Source organism: Centroberyx affinis, unplaced genomic scaffold (assembly GCF_046629955.1).
Source record: "Centroberyx affinis isolate AG114_WGS23_722 - 3 ecotype Tasmania unplaced genomic scaffold, CSIRO-AGI_Caff_v1 ptg002694l_1, whole genome shotgun sequence".
Classification (NCBI taxonomy): domain Eukaryota; kingdom Metazoa; phylum Chordata; class Actinopteri; order Beryciformes; family Berycidae; genus Centroberyx; species Centroberyx affinis.
The window spans coordinates 112,354-129,570 of record NW_027280872.1 but is presented as its reverse complement, the minus strand read 5'-3'; the positions used below and the strand labels follow the sequence as shown (position 1 = coordinate 129,570).

At 42.1% G+C, this 17,217-nt stretch overlaps 1 protein-coding gene across 1 annotated transcript in view; it reads right to left on the bottom strand.

The window, feature by feature from the left end:
- Positions 1-17,217, bottom strand: part of ksr2 (kinase suppressor of ras 2) — a 96,526-nt gene that overhangs the window by 17,833 nt on the left and 61,476 nt on the right. Inside the window, exons 7-13 of the mRNA XM_071535358.1 lie at positions 6,861-6,930; positions 5,388-5,471; positions 4,495-4,580; positions 3,615-3,635; positions 3,209-3,315; positions 1,773-1,941; positions 1,224-1,265 (exon numbers count right to left, since the gene is read on the bottom strand). Of these exons, the coding sequence (XP_071391459.1) occupies positions 1,224-1,265; positions 1,773-1,941; positions 3,209-3,315; positions 3,615-3,635; positions 4,495-4,580; positions 5,388-5,471; positions 6,861-6,930 (579 nt within the window). The remainder of the gene's footprint in view (positions 1-1,223; positions 1,266-1,772; positions 1,942-3,208; positions 3,316-3,614; positions 3,636-4,494; positions 4,581-5,387; positions 5,472-6,860; positions 6,931-17,217) is intronic.

The following is a 17,217-nucleotide window of genomic DNA, read 5'->3' as shown; positions in this document are numbered from 1 at the left end:
CATCAGACTGACTTATTGCATTCCTTTAGAAATTGCTTTCATTCCGTTCCAAATTACAGGCTCATGCCGCATTCATGTCATACTGGAAGAAGCAGGCGAACAGGATGAAATGTCATTGCTACACCTTGTTTAGTGCCCTAAGGTTGTTGTCACACTGTCTTGTTATTATAAGGTATTTTACGACCAACCAATATTATATATTATTATCTTCTACTGAATGACATCGAGGAGCAAAGGAAACCAACATGATGATGGATTTGCTGCTATGTTTTCTGCATGTGCTGCAAGAAGGACTGGAGTTTGATTCTCAGAGTTTGCATGTTTTCCCCATGTTTGCATGGATTTCCATCCACAGTCCATAGACATGCAGGCCAGGTGGATTGGAGACTCTAAATTGACCCATTGGTATGAATGTGTGTCTGTCTGTGTTATCTCTGTGATGAACTGGCAACCTGTCCAGGGTATTTCCCTGCTTTCTGCCCAATGTATGCAGGAATGCAGGAATAAGTAGGTAAAGACGATGAATGAATGAATGAATGAATGAATGAATGAATGAATGAAAGAATGAATGAATGAATGAATGAATGAATGAATGAATGAATGAATGAAATCCCACATCCTACTTGTAATTGCCTTTGGGAGGAGGCTGACTTAAATGTTATTCCCAGACAGCAGCTCGCATTTATGGTAAATTGAAAATGACGTGAATGCGGCATTAGTTCCAGTTACAGCACAATGGCTTTAGATTGATGTGACTGACAAACAGTAGTGGCCTATGTTATTATGTGGCTCATAGAGATAGCTGACTTAATTTGATTGAAATACCTTTTAAAAAGCACACTAGTGTCTGTATAGCTAAAATAATCAGAACCTGCGTTCACGGTCACAGTACTGCTCCGCCTTGTGTATTCATGCTCTCTCAATTACACCTAATTCTTTTTCTCACACCACTCCAAGCTGTCTCCCCTGTAATAGCCTGCCTAGTGGTACCAGTATGTTTTTTACAAGGCACCAGGGAAGGGTCTGGGCATAGGCGAATCATTAGGGGGGCCCAAATGAGACAAGCTCAGAGGGGTGAGTGGGGAGGCTGAGAGTTTAAAGCCGGGCCAAGGTGAGGACAAGAAAATCACGACAACATCAAACGGGCTCTCCTCCTCTTCCTCATCCTGGGCTGGTCGCAGTGCATTATGGGTAGGGGTAATGACCAATTATGAGGCACTTACCTGGAAAGATGAACTGCTGCTTGTATTTGAAGTAACTGGAGGCTGGAGGAAAGAGACAAAGGCAGAGCTGGAGTGGGATTTGGAGTGGTGTGGAATTTTTGCATGACTGCTTGTCAGTGCAGTATTCAGATTTGAGTGAGTTCATATATGGATTAATAAGACACGATTTTGCTTCATAGAGTCGTATAGAAGTTCGTACAGAAGTTCAACTTTGCCTCATAGAGAACTTTTCAAAATTCAATCTTTTCCAGAGGTACTAAGGCAAAATTGTTTGGATTAAACATCTAATATGGGACCTGAAGACATGAAAATTGATTGTTATTCAAGGCTACAGGCAACAGGCTGACAGGTAAGTACTATACGCTACCAATGAACTGTATTTTGGCCTTCCTTTGTGAACAGTGTCCTGTTCTGAATATTTTATTACTTGTGGTGTTTCAGTGATAAAGGTATATCTCACTGTGGGGTTAATTAAACAATACTACCATTACTATTGCAATACCTCTGTACAAAATGAGTGTATTTGGCTCATGTGCTAGATTGTCCTACCTGTCAAGTTGAACTGTTTCTGCTGCCGCGCTGACTGTGGGGAGGGGTGTAGTGGCGAAGGGGGCGTGGCACTGCTGGGCAGGGGCGGGGCCGGGGAGGAGGGGGTGGAGGAGGTGGTGGAGGAGGGGTTACTGCTGGAGTCCGGTTGGTACGGGACTGGGATGTGATCCTGTGAAGAGGTAGACGAGAGCAAGATCAAGAGAGGTTATCCTTAAGACTGTAAAAACAAACCTGTTTTATAAGTCTACATAACAAAGTGGGGCTGCAATAAAGAAGAGCGTCACATCCCCCTAATTGAGGCCGTGCAGATTCTGTTGGGTATGGTTACTGGCGGACGAAACAAGTGATAAATACAAACTGGCTCCAAAAGAGCAGCAAGCGAGCGCTCCGTCCAGAGAAAACTGGACTCACCAACATTAAAATCTATTGCCACCCTCATCTCTTTGGTATCCTTCACTGGCTGGGTTGGTAAACATGAGCGCGCTGTGTGCAATTTACTGACATCACAATACATGACTTCTGGGTTTTCAAATACCCAGTTTATGAAAGCTTTTCCATTTGCTGTTCCAAACACCTGGTGTCGGGTAGATCTTTCAGGGGAAAAATCCACTGGCGCCCTCCCAATCACAGTCCATCAACACTCCCAATGGAGACATAACTACTAGTTGAAGTGTGAACTTGGAAATAAACACTCGTAGCTAGGGTTTGCAACAGCACAAGAAGTGATGCATTTTATGTTTCCAGCAGCAGCAAGACCAGTTTGTTTGCAATAAACAGAAGAAGAATAAACTCTTTTTTCGCTTGCCCCTGCTTCAAAGCGAGATCAACGCATAGGTTCAGGTGCAGAACAGCACCCATGGAGCTGGTCAGAGTCGTGCTCAAGGACACTTTAGCAGGCAGGGCCTCATTTGCATACAACACATGTTGTTGTCATGGTATGTCATCAGACATGGTGGCAAAAATAAAAAATAACCCGCTGAGACAGACAGAGAAAGCAGGAAAAACTGACTGTGACGCAAAATTAATGGCGAGAGACTCTTGTTTAGTTTCTGTGTTCTCCCAGTTGTTCTCTGTACCCGGCCTCATTTGCGTGTTAGCATGTTCCCCTGTGAGTCACAAACACACGTGGCAACATGCAATCACATTCTTCAACTTCAGCTTGCATATTCCATGATTGGAATCTTGGGAACCTAAATTATACCTCTGGAAATTAACGCTTTCCTCTGCCAAAATGCCAGATTGATGCCCTGTTGCCAAATATTCAAAGCATGCAAAGATCGAAATTGCTGAGGATATTTTTGTATGGTCCCATGATCAGGTGGGAGCTCTACTGCTGATGACTCACAATCATTTTCCAGCCCCCAAAATGCAAGAAAGGTGAGCAGTTGGAGAGGTCATACAGGAGTTGAGGTACATGGCTTATCTGTTCCTCTTACCTTGTTGATTTTGTTGGTTTTGGGGAGCGTCTGACTGATGTGCAGGTCTGTGTACCTGAGCGGGTTGTTGATGTCACATGGCACTGATTCGGTCCGTACCAGACGAGCTGTGAGCACAAAAAAAAAAAAATAAGAGAGGAACAATAGAGCACTGTGGGAGACAGAACTCAAAGCAGATGCCCGCTTAATAGCTTCAGGCAAATTAGAGGAAACTCTTTATCAGGCCTGGCTTCTAATGTGAGAAATGAACAAACTGTTCTGCCTTGAACACCATCCATTTGTTATCGCATAGAGACACTTTCCAAGAAAAAAAAAAAAAAGTTTCCTTTAGCAAACTGTGTCATGAAGAAACTGTCACTTTCTTTTATTAAAGCAGAGCAGAAGAAGCCTAATTAGAGTTCTTTACCTTGAGTTGTTCCTTGGTGATCTTATTTGGAAGAAAACGGGAGGGGGGGAAAGGCAGAGAAAGGACAAAAGAATGAATCTCAATTCTGATAGCAGATAATGGGAATTCTTTCAGTGCTGTCTATGTTAGTACGAACAATGCATAACAAAGTCGCATTCGTCAAACCTGAGTGGCCTAATTAATCAGCAGATAACCTTTACATCTTCCTAAACACCTTTTCAGATCGGCACACAAATGAGAAATTCAGTCTCTTTAGTCGCTCTAAGGACTCAGGCTCATTGAAGCATATGACAAATCATGGGGACCTAACAGATGTAGGTTTGAGACCCAATTTTGTTCCATTGTTTAATAATTCAGGGCCTGAACTAGTTCAAACCATTGGCATATTTTGCCTTCAAAGTTTGCTAAGATGGAAAATGACAAAAATATAAATATAATAAAAATATAACGGCCTTCTGGCCTGCCTTTGCTAACCTACTGCCTCTTTACCACAGGCTGGGTTAGTAGGACCAGTGATTGCCGGGATCTTCAGTTTTAGTTTGTTTTAGGCAGCATACAACACCTACCCTCATACTGCAAAAAAATTCCATCTTGACAAGTCATTAAGTATCAAATTCTGTCGCAAAAGATTTATTTTCTTACAACACATTTTGCCAATGGAGTGAAATAATTCCAGTTATTTCCAACAGTATCTAAAACCAGAAGAATAGGGTCACTCCTCTAGTAAAGATTTAATCTGACACACTGACAACTTGATTTGGATTGGAAACTTTAAATCTCACACCATTATTTTCACAAAAATAGGATTTTAACCATTTATGAGAATGAGTGTGCGCTCAGTCGACTTTCCCTGGATAAATAAAGGTAACAAAAAAAATACCTTTGAGGGATTCTCGACCGCCTCGCTGTATGATCAGTAAATGGCAAGGTGGGGCTTCTTTGGTGCATTTGTTGTGGCACTTCAGCCTGAATGCATAAAAAGGAAAGGTAATGTTTTTTTTTGTTTTATTTATTTGTTTGTAAGTGAAGTGGTAACATAAACACATTATAAAATGCAATGGTGAGAATGGTGCAAATTGCTTTTATGCAGGTGAAATTAAAAAAAAACGCAAGGGTTTATAAAAGATCCCTGCCAAAATCACCATGATATATTCAACATAACCATTTATGCTAATAAGGTCATTAATAAAGCTAATTAAGGCATGAATTAGCAAATATTTCCTTGTCAACATACTTGTCTTCGCATAAAACATGGGTGGCGTTAAGATGAACTCTGTATCATAAAGCATTACAGAGTTATAGTAGTTTCAAGAAAAACAGTTGCATCTTAATCAGTTTCCTCATTAATATGCAAATTTATGAAGCAAGGTGCTCCAAAATCTAATCAGATCATCAACTCTATAAGTGGGCACCATGACGGACATCATGTCTCACATACCATGCAGCACAGTGGAGGAACATAAAAACAAGCAAGACGACAAGCTAAGACACACACAGACACAACTGATTTGGATAACAGAATTTCAATAAAAGCTTTAAAATGAGCACTTTTTATACCCCTCATTTTCACAGTCATGAAGTGTTGGGTTATCAAGATATTGAATATCTACCATAATGTCAAGATTTAACATCCAGTAATGTTCAAGCTGGGCAATTTGTGCCAATTTCACAAAAAAAAAAAAAGCACTTACAGTAATCCAAAGCCACACATTGATCATATGCTAACTATTCTAGTAAACTATGTTTCAGAGCAAAACCAGGCTGAATACCTACTTGCAGTTTTTACATTTGAGTCCAAACAACATTCCCTTTCCACACACTATGCATGTCTGGGACATCCAATACTTGGTGGAAAACCTGTGTGCACAAGATACAAAAAAAATAGAGAAAGTGAGAGATAAGGACATCAAACAAAACATGAAATCACTTTCTGCCCGTCACATCATCCATATGAAGTGTAAAAGCCTGCCAGTTGTGGATTACTGTGAAGGAGAACATTGCTTCTGACCTTTTGCCTATTGCGACATTGGCTCATTCTGACAAATGGCTTTTGTTAAAGACGGCCTCATACTCACGGTGTAACCTTTCCACAAGAATAATGGCTGCCCAAAGAAGCTACCTCAGTAAAAGTGTTTTACCTCTAATCTCCCTTACCTGCTGATTTAATTTGCGCCCCCCATTTTCGTCCTTAATACCCCTGCGCGAATGTACGTTTCATGCATTCATTCTCTGCTTCTGAAGCGCAGGACAGAGGCCACGGGGTTTACATCAACACACTAACACAACAATCAGTCAGAGTGATGGCAGCACGCAGGCCCGCGACGCTCCTAAGACTCCCAGCACCGTCACTTCTCAAACAGGCAAATCCACAATGTGCTCCGCAATAAAAAAACAATTCCCCACTTTGGGCATCTATAGAGTGACTGAGTGGTTTAAGTACGTACGATTATTGGCTGTATTTACCGATGCGACGTCTGGATGCCAGCAGTCCGGCTGGCTGGCTAATGGCAGGTGACTAATGCAGTTTGACAGAACCCAAATCTCTTTATTAGGTCCCTCCTTCGTGTCGTTTGAAAGGAGCTGCGGCACAATTCAATCCAGCCTCTGACTGGTTTTTAGTTGCCTCCACTGTCAAATCTGAACAGTGACGTGACGTTAAGAGTGGATTCTGTGTGGCGAGAAATTGTTCTCAGTATAGAGAAGGCCCTGAAGCCATATATAGTGAAAGTGCTGCATTGTATATTAACTACGCAAACGCCGTTATCTTAACAGGCCAAAAATGTGATCAAGAGCACACATTGGCACAAATAAATATGCAAATTGTCACGTCAAGGACATTGTCGGATGGAATAATGGCATCTCTCTCGCAACCAGCCTTAATCTTCAAATAACGGCTCTATAAATGACATTTGCGCTCAGCTTGGCTCCGTATGATGAGGCATTAGAGCGTGAGTGTGCAACCCTTCTCTTTCCACCTCGCTGACTTTCAGCAGGCAAACACCCACGTTCTGGAGGTTGCTGAGATCCCACAACTAATACGGCATTGTTTTACTTTTTAGATCACTGGCATGCGGAGTCAAACGGGGAGCGAGAGAGAGACAGAGAGAGGGAGAAAGAAAGAGAGAGAGAGAGAGCACTGGGATGAGTTATGCAAGAGGCCCTGTTTAATTGGCCTGGCATTCTACCACAGATGTACAAGCATGCGCGCATGGGCAAACTCACCCACACACAGTGCTTTTAGCCTACCTGTGTTTTATAGAGTTTCCCAGATCTCTTCGGGGAATCTGTGGGGACCAGCGAGGCACTGAGAGAGTGTCTGGAGAGAGAGAGAGAGAGACAGAGAGACAGAGGGAAAGATGGATGAGGGAGGGATGGGTGGATAGATGGATGAATAGATAGGTGGAGGGATAGTCATTTTTTTAAATGAACAATACTGTGTTGCAGTCGTGATGAAATGAAAAGTCTTTCATTAAGCATTCATTTAACACATATGGCATTTCAGACAATTAATTGATTCGTAGCAACAAGTCTGACATTTTGGTGTCAGTTAATCAACTGTTCGTATTGTGCGCATATTGGTCAGCTCATCCCTGTAAATGAGAATCTGTTCTCAATTGCCAATTTGCTTATTTCATAGACAGACAGAGAGACAGACAGACAGATACATAGATAGATAGATAGATAGATAGATAGATAGATAGATAGATAGATAGAACCGTTGCATGAAGGGTTCGATCTTTAGTCTTAGTTGCAAAGGCGCTGATTGGCTTGATTGTTTCTCCGAGTGAAAACAAGCCGTTGACTAGAGCAACACCAGACTCTCTGAATCACTCAACAAAATCTGAAAAGTGGGCAAGACGCGATTCAGGAGTCTGGAACATCATACCAAGTTGTCACACTGGCATGTCATGAAGGGAAATGAAAACTGCACAAAGACAAGGAACCTTTCAGAGTATTTTCTGCAGTCAACAACAAAAGCCTTGGACAATATGGACTAAAGCAGCTCTGGCTAGTGCGTCCTCTCTGACCTGTGTGCTGAAAGGAGAAGCACAAATGTCAAGGTCCAGCGGCCCGGCTGACTTGGTCTGTTTGGAGTTTGTTTGCATGTTTAGACATAGATAGCTGGTATAGTAAGGCTACTTTTATGCCGCTAGTATTCCATTGTGAGGGTCTCTCACTTCAAAAGGTTTTCACAACAAAAACCGTGCGCTTGGTCCATTAGTGCATGCACTGATTGAGCAACCCGATACATTATGCCACCACCTCTTAATACAAGGTGGGAACGGCCGGCCTACACAGCGCTGCCTGTGAAGGAGGCTGGATGTGGTGGATATGTATTGTAATGATGGGGCATTGTAATGATGTGGTGCCAGGCTGTCTAACTCAATAACAAAGAGGGCCACATTGAAACATCCAGATGAAGTCAGGGGTCGGATCCATATATAAGCCTCGGAAAAGTGCATTATGCAGAGATCATAAGCGTGTTTGGCCTTAGTGTTCATTTTATTTTCAATTTCATGTACAGTCTATCCTAATCAAAATATGCATCTGTGGTTATTTTCACAGCATTTTCCCTTTGGAACTAAAATTTTGCTGTAATGACTGAGGTGTATGTCTCATATTTCTAGGATAAAGAGGTTTTATTCAGACAGGATAACTATGCATGAACACAAACACAAACACAGACACACACACACACTGTCTCTCCCACCCTTTGCATCTTCCCGCCTGTCACTCTGCCCTTCTCCTGCCAAACACATATTCCACCATTTTGATTCCAGTGTGTTTGAAATATTTTGAGAAAATAGCTCAGTCAACAAACGTGCAGCTTTGAATTGACAAAATATAACCAAACAGGGATGGAAGAGAGAAATAAATGTCAGATATGTGCTCCGAGTTTGGGGAGTCAATGTGAGCAAAAGTCACTCGCATTAAAAAGTGAACTGTGTAATAATTGACTAGTCTTCTAAAGGACCTTTAGGACCCTTATATGCAGATTTATTCTGTTACTGTTAAGCAGGAAATAAAAGTCAGCAATATAGAGTAGAGCAAGACACATCAGATATAGTGTGTGTGTGTGTCTTGGGGAGGTATACAGTATGTGTATGTGTGGGTGGAGGAGATGGAAAAATAAAAGAAAAATGAAAAGAGAAAGGGGGGGTAGCAAAGGAGGCAGAGAGGGCGAAGGTTCCTCTTCCTTCAATGCCTCAAACTCCTAATGCATTGAACGTGGAGCTGTGGACCGAGGTACACACTTTGGTTTATCTCCATATGAAAGGACAGATTTAAGGAGTAGAATATGGTTTCAGCTGGAAATCACATGCAGTATATCCCAAAAGAATGAATCATTGAAGGATTCAATGGCGTCTTTGTCAGTTTGCACATTCACACACACTCACATTTCTTCACAATGCATTTGAGATGCCAAGGTTGCTTCTGGAAGATGCACGAAGGCAGAGCTCCTCAAGAGGCAGAAAATAATCTCATTGTTTGAGTTAAACGTCAATGGGCTGAGCCAAAGAACCACAGTTTTTCACGTTAGTAAGTGAGCAAGCTAGCTACCTGGAAAACTAGCTAACCTGTAAAAAAAAAAAAAAAAAAACATAAACAGAAAAAACGAACAGAAAACAGGAGCAGAAAAACATAAAAAGGACTCTGGTCAAAATATAAATAAAAAATATCAATGACAATGATTTATTTTTTCATTCTTCCATGACCATGGCATCTTGGAAGGTCAGCTAGGCTAACTAGCTAACCTAGATAACTTCATAATATTAGCTTACCCCTTTCCTTTTTCACTCAGCTTCAGTCTAACATTACTTAGCCAGAAAAAAGATACTTACTTTTTTCATGAAGTAGCCTACACTGATGAGGTAAATCCAGGCAAAAGCCATTAGCCCTTATTGATTTCCCTTACTAAATCTATACCAATCACAAAGGAGGAGATGTAGATACAGAGAAGCAGACGAGTTGGAGAAGGATTTTTGAACTTTGAGACAACTGGGATGTGGATTGTGCAAAAGGGGCTGCAACTCAATATCAGGAAGATGTCCCTAATATTTTGCACAATTCAGTGTATGCCTACCTCTGAGAAATGTTTGTATAACGAAGAGTCAATCAAACAATCTGCAGATCCATGAATGTATCTCAAGTTCTGCCTGCGTACTAAATGATAACCAGGTTTGTCATTGAATTTCATACCACCCTTCATAGGGCTTCATCTCTCAAAATATGTCTGAAGAACTCATGCCCATGTGAATTGCCTGTAAGATCATTGATGCAGGACCTCTTAAAGGAATTTTCTGTCCACACCTTATTTGTCGCTTTTTAAAAAGGGTACACCAGTGAAATCCTGCTGTCATGCAGATTTTCCCTGTGCCATAGGTTGGGGTTTGTATCACTGACAATTCACTAGTGTTACACTGACATAGAGATCCTCTGAGAAAGAAGAGGAAAAAAGAAAAAGGCAACCATGAGAGAATCTAGGATGGTTTTCTGAGGATAATGGTATATGCTCTAGGCAAATTGTTTTTCCTATCCCACTATTAAACGGTCGTCTAGTTCCTCTAGCTTTGGCAGAGTTGTTCGGGTTGACAAATAAGAACTGAGTAGTCATGAGCCTTGTGTTGCATTTTCAGCTTCGTTGTCCATATTGAGGAAGGATCACGCAGAACATATCTTCTGATACAATACATTTATTCTTTCCTTCACAGCACTGGGAAAACATCAGCAGCCAAATGTTTCTTCCTCGTGGTCTTCTTGTTTTTTCCGCAGTTTGTTTTGCGTCATCTTTGTGCTTGGTTTTTCTCCTGCATGTCTCGTCGCTGTGTGTTGAGCTTCTATGGTAGCTGCACCACTTAGTTGCTCCTTTTTAGCGGCACTCTCTCGCAATATGGCCGCGATTTCCGCATCCGTAGCAGGTCACAGATGATATGTCCACATTGTCCGATTTTGTTTTAGTGTCGAACTTTTCGGTCTCTTCATAGCTTCGTAGTTTACTTTTGAACTGGGTATACGATAATTCCTCGCTGCTCTGTGTCATATGAATGGCGAAAGGTTTGTACGATTCTGGAAGGCCCTTCAGAATCATGGCCATCACTAATTACTTCCTTTGCATTTCTTAGGGAAGTTACCGCCTTTTCAGCTCGGATGATATAGTCTGTCACAATTTCTTCAGACTCCTTCTTTAGTGATGTTAGTTCTGTATACAGAGCGATAATTCTGGGCTTACCTTGACTGGCGTAATGACTCCGTAGTATTTGTAAGGCTTTTCTACCGTCATCTGCCGCCTCTCTCATCACCAATGATAGGCTTTTGTCATCGAGGAATTGAATTAGCTCTGTGTAGCATTCTTCGTTCTTTTCTGGGTCTGGATCAGCGGCGGAGAGTATTGTGTTCTTTAAGCCTATTATTCTCAGGAACCAAGAAACTTCCCAAAGTTCGAAGTTATTTTCATCTCCGTCGAAAACTAACCTCTGCCATCTTCCCTCTTGTACCACGTCTGGGCCCATAACCTGTTGCGTTTTCAGCTTCGTTGTCCATATTGAGGAAGGATCACGCAGAACATATCTTCTGATACAATACATTTATTCTTTCCTTCACAGCACTGGAAACACATCAGCAGCCATGGTATGTGCTCTTAAAAACAGGAAGAGAGAAAAGCAATGTGTCCACCCAGAAAATGAGCAATGATAGTCACATGGAGTGCATGTCACCCAAACCAGGACGTATGGTTTACAATACAAGCGTACTTCTGGTCGTAAACCATATAATATGGGAGCATATAATTCTAACAAATGGGATTATACAATTTAAAATTAATATAAATAATATAACAGATGAGAGCACATGACTTAACAAATTGAATTGTATTCCCTTAAGGTGATTTGAACACACCTTTTCACCGACCATAATAGCATGGCTGACAAAGTGCCTTCAAAATGACCCGATAAACTAATTGGAGTCTACTCTGCTTTTTGTAATTGGCATTTACTGGATGTCCCTTTTTAACGCTAATTGCTATTGGATTGAACACGAGTGAGGCTGATGGTTTGGACTCTAACCTGACAAAATATTTGCATGAGTTGGTTGTTTCATCTGGAGTGGGGCCTCAATCAGTCCTATTATCTGATTACCAGGCTGCGAGTAATCAACAGCCGATGACAAAGCTAATCACTTGGCCCCGGTGCCGCAGCATTTCCTGGTTCCTGAACACACCACCACCCCCTCTTCCCCCTCCCCCTCCTCTGATCTCTCAAGAGGCCCGGTGTCTGCTCTCCGCACTCCGATGCATCGCTCAATTACACTCAATCAAGCTGATAACTCAATACGGAGGGGGAACTGACATCATCTGCTTCTTGTCGGCCTTGTTGGCGACTGGCAGATGATTGGGGCTGTCAGCGTGGTGGTCGGGGCTGTTTATCATCTGCAGTGTGGCGCTGACGTTCTTGTCGATCTTCCACGGCAACGCTTGACCTTTGAATGGGGAAGTGTGGGTTGACATGAACGTAGGTGGGTACTCACAAAAAGAAACACACATGTACGCACGCTCATACATGTGTATGCATGTACACTACCGGTCAAAAGTCTGGAGACACCTGATTGAATGTTCTATGTTTTTCATTATCTTAAAGCTATTTTGATATAAAGGTTTATGCTTAAATGCTTGAAATTTGTTTCTTAGACAAACATAAATAGTGAAGTTGATGCCTATGTATGAATTTATTTCCAAAGCCTTTGCCTTTCCATCAAGGTAAAGTGCGGCTACTTTAAAGAATCTAAAATATATAGATAGTTTTGATTTGTTTAACACTTTTTTGGTCACTGCGTAATTCCATTTGTGTTATTTCATAGTTTTGATGTCTTTATTATTATTCTAAAATGTGGAAAATAGTAAAAAATTAAGAAAAATGTGGTGTGTCCAAACTTTTGACTTGTAGTGTACACCCAGACACTAACCCTAACCCAAAGTCACAAAGGCATATGTGCACTTGTGCATATTTGTGTGTATGTGTGAGTGTGTGTGTGTGTGTGTGTGTTTGTGTGTTTGTGTGTGTGACAGATGAGCCTGCAAGAGCTGAGAAACCCCTAGGCGCCAGACAACAGTGTCCTCCTCCATCTTATCTGATTGGCCTCTGCCTAATTAAGAAGGAGCCAAGGCCTTCCTTCCCCTCCTCCACTGGCCTGTCACATGACACACAGCAGGCCATGGGGGCTGGGTGTCCCTGTGTGCGTGTGTGTGTGTGTGTGTGTGTGTGTGTGTGTTTATGCGTGGAGGGTGGGGGTGCAGAGACAAAGAGGCTACTTGACTCTAGAAGCCTATCTATCGCCTATCTAATGCCAGATATGTAGTTTATTTGACATTAGACTGATTGATTGCTAAACTATACTATTCCCTATGAAAGTGCAGCATGTGACAATCAAAATAATATGCAGCACAATATACAAGCACACACATAATTATTCTCATAGTCAACACCACGTCATCACCCGCAGTCATCGTAATCATCACCATTACCACAATCATCAAGGTCTTACAGATCAATGGATAGAGTGTGGTACTTTGGTGCTTAAACCAAATGGCGAATGTAACGCCTTCATCGCCACCCAATCATTATCAAGTGACAATCAATACATATGATTGAAACGCTGAAATACATCACAAGACGACCCCCGTCAGCAGAACGCAACGCGTCGATAAGAAACCAAATTTCTTCCACTTACATGAGTGTCGGACATTACTGCGTGTTACATACAGTAGACTGTGCAGAGCAGTGGAGCAAGTGTGCAGAACTGTAAAAAAAAAAAAAAACGCGTGGGCGCTTGCTGCACAACGTGTCGCATTATAAGTGCATGAGTGTGTGACAAGGACAGCGGTCCACACAGCGTATGTCACAGGCTGCCGCACACCGTATTCCGAATATTTTCCTAGGAAAAAAATCAATATGTTCCTGAGAAGTTGCAGTGGGTGGGCAGACTAGAAAAGGAGAAACAAAAAACACCGTTTGTTGAAACACAGTGTGTAACAAGTGAGTTCTAAAATATACCAACCTGTTTTAATGAGACTTTCAGCGCGGTGGGAGCAAACAACTGAACAAGTATTTGTTCGGAGTGACAGGAAGGAACGGAGAGGTGGGGGGGGGGTTCTGTGTGAAACCAACTCCTCCGATGAACAAGAGACAAAGCCGTGTTGCCGGCACAGTTGCTATGGCAACAGCTACACGCCGATCAACCTTTTAGCAGAATATTGTGCTGTCATCTTTGACGAGTGAGCGCACACGCACACACATTTACAAGTAACACACATACACACACCAAGCACAAATCCCTGCGACAATAGTAATCGCTGCAGAGGAAAAACAGCAATTATCTTGGATGAAACAAGTATCTCCACATCGCTTTATAGTGGGAGTCTCGAGACTGGCGGTTTAAGTGTGCCAGTGAGATAGAGGGAGGAGGGGACGGGAGAACAGACGATGCCTGGAGGCCTTATGGCTCGGTGAGGACTTCCTCATTTGGAGAACTCAAACGGCTCGGCACAAGAAGACAGATAAACTGACCGACAGAGAGGGCAGGTTTTGGTGGTGAGCCCGATCTGACGCTATTGAGGGAATTCAGGTGGCGTAACGCACCCTCTGACGGCCACACTGGACGTCTTCAGCTCCTGGGTAACAGTGGCTATGAACTGCTGATTACCTCCACCAAGGAGGTTATGTTTTCGGTGCTGTTTGTTTGTTTGTTTGTCTGTTAGCAGGATTACGGAAAAACTACTGGCCCGATTTTCATGAAACTTCTAGGAAGGGTGTAGCATGGGCCAGGGAAGAATCCATTTTGGAGCGGATCCGGATCCGACTCACAAACAAGCAATAATAGCACGAACCTTGGCGGAGGTCTGCGCTCTCCGAGTGCCCTTCTAGTTGCATTTGTAAATGTACACATTGACCATCTCAACAGAATTCAGTAGCCCTGGTTAATTTCTGTGCTGCTTTTGACTGCGAACTGATCATTTCATCGCTGATACTTCTGATCGATTTTGTGTTTAGATCATGTCACCTTGTTAGCTATCAAATCATACTATCTTGTCAGCTAACCATCACTGTCCTGTTGTAAACACATCTGACTTACGCACTAGCTAACTTATCGAGTAGAAACTAGCATTAGTGGCTAGAAGTTGAACGTTAATCAAAGAAAAGCCTGCACACTAAAGCTCCACTGTTTCCTTGTGACAAGCAGACAATGTTTCGATTTGGATCGGATCTTCGTCAGGTCTAGTAGTCGAACGCTAACATTGTCATCAGTTCAGTCAGACAACTCTCATATTCTCATATTGAATAGGAACATTTTTATTGAGAACGAGTGTAAATATAGATCATATTTTGACGTCAATGCTCTGTTTCGAATCACTCCCTGCGAAGTGCAATATAAAGCCAGCCAAAATTGAGAGCAGGGAGAGATCAATGCAAACCCCCATGGGAATCCACGAAGAAACAGAGACCACAGGTGGATGCTGGGGTGGTACATGGTGTGAGATGCACAGGAGCAGCAGCAGCAGCAGCAGCAGAGGATGAGCGAGTGAGTTTTACAGCTTAAATAGACCACCTGAAATAGATCTCAACATCCGTCTCCTTATACCCATAAAACCATATTGAACAACGGTCGAACAACATACTCATAAACCTTGCGTTTTGGGGTCGTTTCCTATAGTTGGTATGATGACGTTCGACGATTAAGATGGAAGAGGACAAAGACAGTTTCATGTGTCACAGTAACCTACATTTGGAAAGAAAAATCTACCATATCAGACTATTCACTTTTACTTAGAACATTACTGAACTGACCCACACCACAACATTATTTTTAGGTATCTCTGTTTTTTTTTTTTTCTTGCCCGTTTGTTTTAAATTTAGTCATTATTTGTGCACAGCCAATTCTCCAGAGGACCTCCATTACGGTGCCAGAGGTGGTTGCTAGGAGATTTGTGACGCAATTGCAAAGCCTGTATGTGATGGGGAGAGTGGATGACTTCATTAGAACCCGTGTATAAATAAACAGGTTTGTGTGTGTGTGTGTGTGTGTGTGTGTAGTCTCATATGAAGAACATTTAATCATATCCACGAGCACACACTCACAGACTCCCTCTTTCTCTCTCTCTCTCTCTTGCTCGCACACACACTCACACACTCACGTCAGCTTCATGTTTTCAGCTGGCAGCCACTCTTGCGGGCCCGTGCGGCAGAGGTGTGTGTGTCGGTTGTGTCCCGGGGCTAGAAGCGGACCTCCAAGTGGACACACGGCATCATCACAAAACTGGGACGTCTGTCGGCACCAAAACAGACTGAGCGGGGCTAAAACAGCCTCAGGCATCGAAACTGAGCTGTCCCTGAAAAATGTCCCACGGTGGCCACCGTCACTTCTAACGGTGGAAAAATATGACTGGTCAAAACACCCTGAGTATCGTGATACAACAGGAAAACATGAGAAGAGATAAAACCTAATCCTCCATGGTTAATTTGATTATTAGGATCATCTTTAGAGGGTTAGACCAATAGATTGGTTTACCGATATTGCCTTTTTATTAAAAACTGGATATTGGCCAATCAGTGTTGACCACCTCCAATAGGATGGATTTGATGCAGTTTGATTACATATTTATTGTATGTTTACTGATCAATACCACACTGGCTATCTATGAGAAGGTCTTAACCTGAATTGATACTAATGGAACGTTTTGATCAGATTGCCCACAAGTTATTTATTATTACAATTTACATATAATAATAACAATAATACTATTATTATTGTTATTAACCTGTGTTTCAATGGAGAATTTTAGCGTCCCATGGTCTAAATGCTTTTTCAGAAGCTTTTCCACTGTACCAAGAATAAAATTCTCCTTTATTTCCTTTTCATTTTCCTTTATTTATTTATTTATTTATTTTTCAGGGGCATGGAAATGGTCAAATTTAAAGATACTTAATATGAGAACAAAGTCGGCAACTTCAATCAAAAGCCCAACTATGCTCCGAGGTTCACACCAGGTGCGAAGGAAACGACAGTGTGAATCATTCATGTATAATCTGGCCACATCAAAACAAACGCTCAAGCAAAAAAAAAAAAAAAAAAAAAAAAACTGCGTCTATCTGGAAAGCCAAGCAAACCCAGAAGAAGGCGGTGACGTTTGAGCCTGGACCGGCCGCTGACTCATCCTGAGCAGACACCAGTCGGTCACCTCAGCCTGCCTCGCATGTTTGATTCAGGCGACTTGAGAGGTGAGCGGTAATGCTGCTGGCGGGAGAGTTAAACCTGGCTGGCTGGGCACACACACACACACACGCACACACACACACACACAAACAAACTCATAGAGGCACAAAAACATGCAGGGATTCACAGACACACACACATACAACTGTGCCGTTCTCAAAATAGGACCGAGGAGGGTTGAGGAGGTCCACAGAAAAATGAAAATAACTTAATCTCACTTATTCACTGTCATTTATCAGTGAGCTGTTTCAGTCTGCCAATTTTTATTTTTTATTTATCATAATTTTATCACATACAAACTGTATATAATTGTGTAATTCCGGGACTTTCCATTTATATT